The following is a 6,000-nucleotide window of genomic DNA, read 5'->3' on the forward strand; positions in this document are numbered from 1 at the left end:
TAAAACAGTAATTGCTCACATGATAGCCCCTTAAATCACTGGCAGCTCCTATTATTGTGAAGACAACAATGATAAGTCATAATATGCATAATTTGGGCTTTTGTTAAATGATGGCTGAAATCATATGCCCCAAATCACAACATTCTCTAATGAGAAGCTTTGTGAGGAAATGATATTAGTGGACCCCCATGCCTTTAGAGTTACAAAGGTGTGGGTAGGGCATTTGTCCAAAGGATAAGGAAACAGATTAGAATGACTTAGATTCTGGCTGGCGTAGCTCAGTGGCTAAGCATGAACCTATGACCAGGAGGTCATTGTTTGATTCCTAGTCAGGGACCCTGCCTGAGTTGCAAACTCAATCCACCGCGTGAGATGTGCAGAAGTCAGCCACTCAGATTCTCCCTGATCACTGATGTTTCTGTCTTTCTCTCTCCCTTTCCCTTCCTCTCGGAAATCAATAAAAATATATTTTAAAAATAAAATAAAAATTATTTAGAAATACTTATATGACGGTCATAACATTTCAAAAATTAAAGGGCACTAACCCAGAGGGTGAGTCTATTCTAGCTCAACATGCACTTCAGTTTGCACTTAGCTCCCTTTGTGAGGACAGCAACCCCACCCAACCGCTTCCCCCAGATAACAAACAATCAAAAACTCTCCTGAGATGTTTGACCTCAATATCATTTACTGTTACCCTACAAATGTCACCCTTAAGCTCCAGGCCATGGTACCGACAATATTTCCTTCATATGTTTGTTGTAGAAATACTGTTTACCCACTAGAACTTGGGTTCTAAAACTCCGCGCCTGTTAGAAAATGCTTGCTTGGAAACAGTAAGGTGCATACCAGCAGGGGAGGCTGTGGCCCATGAGCTGTGCCCTCAGACTTCCCCTCCAGACACAGGAAGAATAAAGACCCTCAATGCCTCCCTCCAGGCTCTCTGAGAACAACACAGTAATGTTACTAACAGGCTCTATCCTGTAGCTAAATCAAAGCATGTTTCCCTCGAATGAGGAAGCCAGGGTGGAACTCAGACCCTCTGCCCCTCCTGCCCCCAAGGCCTGGGGACCCCTGGACAGAGCGCTCCCTGCCCAGTCCAGGCCCACCCACCTGGCTGCAGCACAGCCTTCTTGGCGATGATGTTGACAGCGGCCACGCAGACAGGTGCCGCGTAGAAGCGGCCTGGCTCCGCAATGACTTCAATGCCGGTCCCCTCGGGGAAGTCCTGGGCCAGGGCAGCATTGATCACTCTCGCCATCTGTGGGGACAGACCCGAGCCCTGTGAGGCCAGTCCCTGTGCGGGGTCTTTCCCTGCATCCTCTCTCTTCATTCCCCTGACAGCTCTGTGGGAAGGTGACAGCACCCCCTTGTGCAGGGGAGGAGATAGGTCAAGACTGTGGCCCAGCCGAAACCGGTTTGGCTCAGTGGATAGAGCATCGGCTTGCGGACTGAAGAGTCCCGGGTTCGATTCCAGTCAAGGGCATGTACCTGGGTTGCGGGCACATCCCCAGTGGGAGATGTGCAGGAGGCAGCGGATCCATGTTTCTCTCTCATCGATTTTTCTAGCTCTCTATCTCTCTCCCTTCCTCTCTGTAAAAAATCAATACAATATATTTTTTAAAAAAGACTGTGGCCCAGAGGGGAGAAGTGCCCGAGGGCACAAGCCTAGTGACCAGGCTGTAGCACCATGAGGTCTGACTTGGAAACATTGAAATCAATACATGATCAGCAAAGGAACACTGTCCCCTGGGTGTGGGGGACACAGTAAGGAAACCTCTATCTGACTGTAGCCTTACCAGGGATAGGAACCAACACGTCCATAGAAGGTTCAGAACCGCATGCTCCCATGCAAACACACACACACACACACACACACACACACATACACTTGTATATGTGCACATGCCACACATGTAGCCAGAGACCTCTCAACCCACAGAAAGCCCAGCTACATGCAGGCACAGGACTGAGTTTCAAGAGCTCCCTGTACACACACACACTCTGTGCAATAAACCCCGCTGGGGCCCCCAGACGCCCTCTCCTCCTCCCCTCTTACCTCCTCAAACTCCGGCTCAGAGCCCTCCACGCCGGGGAAACCCCCTCCAATGTCCAGGAGGCTCATGTCATGCCCGACCCCACGGCCCATCTCGAACACCCGCCGGCAGTCGGCGATGGCCTGTGCGAAGCTGTGGGGATTCTGGCAGCCCGAGCCCACGTGGAAGCTGAGCACAGGTGCAGTGACAGGTGCAGAGACACACGAGGAAACGCAAGGGTCAGCAGGAGGAGATATACATTCAGAAACAGCCGCACAGGCACAATGTGAACCAGCACGGACACAGACACGGGGACACACGTGACTACATGGAGCTCGTGGGCACCCACAGGAACCACAGCCTTGGCGGTGCACATGGGGGCCCCAGAGACACACACCACATGACAGTCCGTGAGTTGGGCTCTCGTGGTTGTGGGGCAGTCACCTCTCTTAGCCACCCCTCCCAAAGCCTCGCGGCAGGGGCTCCCCTTCTTCTCCGCCTTGGAATGCAAGTGATCAGAACCCCAAATCTCAAACCATCCACCAGGGGGTGCAGAGGAACCAATCAGGGGCAGCTGAGGTGAGTTGAGGGAGGAAGCACTTCAGGGGCAACGTTCAAGGGGGCACCAAAGCACTGAGCCATCAAGGTAAGTAACCTCCATGAACTATCTATATATATTAGAGAGAGAGGAAGAGCGAGTGAGGGAGAGACCTCAACTGGTTGCCTCCTGTACACACCCCATCAAGGGATCGAGCCTGCTGATGCAGAAATATCATGATGAATAAAATACAAAAACTTTAAAGACAAGGTTAGTTAAGAATAATTGGACCCAGAAGCCACAGGAAAATTTAGAAATGCCAATCCCATTTTGATTTAAAATTCTGATATTCTCTCATCATGGATTTTTTCCTGCATTTTTTAAATACTGTAATATAACATTATTTATTAAAACATTATTTCTCTCGAGTACAAAGTTTTCGGCATCCTGTTAAATTTGCACTCAAGGCCAGTGCCTCGCCTGCCCCACCCTCCAGCAGCTGAAACCCACCTCCTCTTCTGAGGACCACAGGGAGCCCCCGGAGGCCCAGAGGGGCCACGCTGACCCGAGGGCACCCAGGGAGTCAGAGGCTGCGGACAGGCGTGGGGGCCAGGAGCCCTGCCTCACAGGAGGGAGAGTCTGTGCTCTTACCTGGCGCCTACCACAGCCAGGCCGAGGTCTCGGGCAGACTCGAGCAAGTGTCCACACAGCTCCAGGCTGGCCCCAAACTTGGAGCTCAGAGGGAATGGGCTCTGGCTGTCGTCGGTCCACAGTCGCAGGACCAGCCTGGGAGGGGGTGTGAGGTGACAGGCGTTCTTAGACACACGAACCCCAAGCCTGAATGCTTTGCTGCCCCACCTAAACTCCTCGGTCCTCGGGACTGTCCAGCCATGGAGGTCCAGGGAGGGAACACACTACTTTTTAAAATTTTTTAAATATAATTTTATTGATTTCAGAAAGGCGGGGAGAGGGAGAGAGAGATAGAAACACCAATGATGAGAGAGAAGCATTGATCGGCTGCCTCCTGTACGCCCCTTACTGGAGATCAAGCCTGAAACTGGGGCATGTGCCCTTGACATGAAGATAACCCAGGATACTTCAGTGCACAGACCCGACACTCTATCCACTGAGGCAAACCAGTTAGGGCTACATTACTTCTTACAGACTTCAGCCCAGGCAAGAAAAAGCAGAAAAAAGATAAAATTATAAGCATCCCTTCAGCAGACCTCCTGTCACAGGATCAGAGATGTTAAATAACTTTCCCAAGAACACACAGATGCAACAGGAAAGTCAGAAATGTGACCCATGGTCTTCCTAAATCCTATGTGAGTGCTTTTCCCATGAGGTTGCTGACTCCAGACCCGTAATGCCAGGCTCTGCCAGCGCCTCTGCAGACACAGGAAACCTTTATTTGACAAGAATGGGCACCAGGGAGGGCACTGGGACACCTGGCACTAATTCTTGCTCTTTGCTGCTTAGGCGTCTCCTAGTCACCACGGAACAGCCTTAATCTCCTTGCTGAGGCACAAGCCAGTTTGCCAGAACTTCCTCCCTGTCCCCACCTGCCTGCAGCCCTGCTGGTCTCACCTGGCCCCAGGGTGGTGCTGGGCCACCTTGGTCAGTTCCTCCTCACTGTCGAATGTCAGGAGCTGCACCCCATGGCGGGCAGCATACTGCAGGTAGGAGACCTGCTTGCAGGGGTTGCCATAGATGATGCGAGAGGGGGCGACGCCCAGGCCCAGCACCTGCTCCAGCTCCACCTGCCATGGGCAAAGCCAGAATAAGGGGCTGCCTCCCTGCTGCCCTGCTTTTTGGGCACAGGAGCCACAGGCATGAGGAGCTGTCCCCTACTGAGTCCCTACTGTGCATCTGGCACAGCGCTGGGCACATATTGTGCTCCTTAAGCTTCTAGACTGCTCTGAGGAACATATAGTTGAACCCATTTTAAAGACCAAGAAACTGAGGCTCCAGTGAAATGGCTGGGCCAGGACAGAACGGGGTCTGTGGATTAAAGCACATGTTCCCTCCACTCCTTAGCTCAGGCTGACTGCCCTCGTCACCTAGACCAGTGGAGGGTGCACCACTCCCAGTTCATTCATTTATTCTTTCACAAACAACTGGGCACCACACACATCAGCCACTGCTCATGGGCTGCTGTCCCCACTTTGAGACACCTCGCAACTGGCCGTTTTCCTCCAGGAACCATCAGGCCTATGGATTAGGAAACTGGCTGTGGCCCAAGCTCACCTGGCTGGCACAGTCGAAGCCGGTGCCCAGGGCGGCCAGGACACGCAGCACCAAGGGGCTGCTATTACACTTCACCGCATAGAAGGGCGAGACCCTTGGCAGGGCCTGGCAGAAGGCCTGGTGGCGGCTGGCCAACACTCCCAGGTCGGCCACCATGAAGGGGTCTCGGTGGTCCTGCCAAGGCAGAGAGAGAGGCAAGAAAGGCTGGGCATTGTGTCATTTCAGTGAATCCTCACAGGGTCTCCATGCGGCAAGTACTACTGTTACCCAGTTGGGAAAGAGGAAACTGCGGCTCTAAAATCTCTTTTTATTTTTTTCCTTTTTCTTGAATACATTGGGGTGATATTGGTTAAAAAATTATGCACGTGTCAGGTGCACTACAATGTGAATCTTTTTCTCAACGTCAATAGCAACTACATGGCAATGGTAGGATTTGATCCTTGATCTTCTAACTTTTACAACAGGAAGACAGGAGGGCAACAAGCTTTATAGACCAAATGGGCACCAGGACTCTCCAACCCTCACCCGGATCGCTTGGCACAGGGTGGAATCCCAGGAGCTGGTGGGGGACTAGAAGGGGACAGGAGAAATACCCCATGCCACCCGGGAACACAGCTATTCAGTAAGACCTAGTAAACTGACTAATAAAACACAAAGTCATATTCTGTCCCACCTAAGTAGGGACTGAGACCCTCCCTCTCCCCTCCGTCCTCTCCCCTCACCGAAGCAGAGAGCTCCCGGATCTTCCTCAGGACCACCTCCATGGCAGATTCCTCAGGCCCCAGCGGGACGATGTCCTTCATTGAGGAGCTTCCAGGGTGCCCTTCGTTCTCCTTTGAGTCCATGAGGGTGGTGCTCATCCCTGACTCCAACAGAGCGCTCTGCCAGGGACACTCCCAGCATCCAGGAAAGGCCTTGCACTGAGGACACTCCTCCCTCCTCCTCCCAGCGCCCTGCTGGCCCGTGGAGTCAGAGTTCCTAGGCCAGTAAGTCCTCGGCCCTCCCATGCAGCCACGTAGAGCTCCATGGAGCCCTTGTGAACTTTCTCATCTGTGGATGGACCACTGGCCAGGCCCAGCCTGCTTCAGAGACCTAGTATGAGACCAAACAAAATGCACAAAACTGCCAGGCCGGTGTAGCTCAGTGGTTGACTGTTGACCCCTGAACCGGGAGATCAGG

General features: G+C 52.6%; 1 protein-coding gene across 1 annotated transcript in view; it reads right to left on the reverse strand.

The window, feature by feature from the left end:
• The window catches only part of LOC132231401 (antizyme inhibitor 2-like), a 45,352-nt gene extending 39,628 nt beyond the window's left edge, over nt 1-5,724 (reverse strand). Inside the window, 7 exon segments of the mRNA XM_059690428.1 lie at nt 1,114-1,261; nt 2,060-2,225; nt 3,226-3,360; nt 4,162-4,334; nt 4,822-4,995; nt 5,544-5,688; nt 5,690-5,724. Of these exon segments, the coding sequence (XP_059546411.1) occupies nt 1,114-1,261; nt 2,060-2,225; nt 3,226-3,360; nt 4,162-4,334; nt 4,822-4,995; nt 5,544-5,688; nt 5,690-5,724 (976 nt within the window).
• Nucleotides 5,725-6,000: the final 276 nt, after the last annotated feature.

This window comes from Myotis daubentonii, chromosome 3 (assembly GCF_963259705.1).
Source record: "Myotis daubentonii chromosome 3, mMyoDau2.1, whole genome shotgun sequence".
Taxonomy (NCBI): Eukaryota; Metazoa; Chordata; class Mammalia; order Chiroptera; family Vespertilionidae; genus Myotis; species Myotis daubentonii.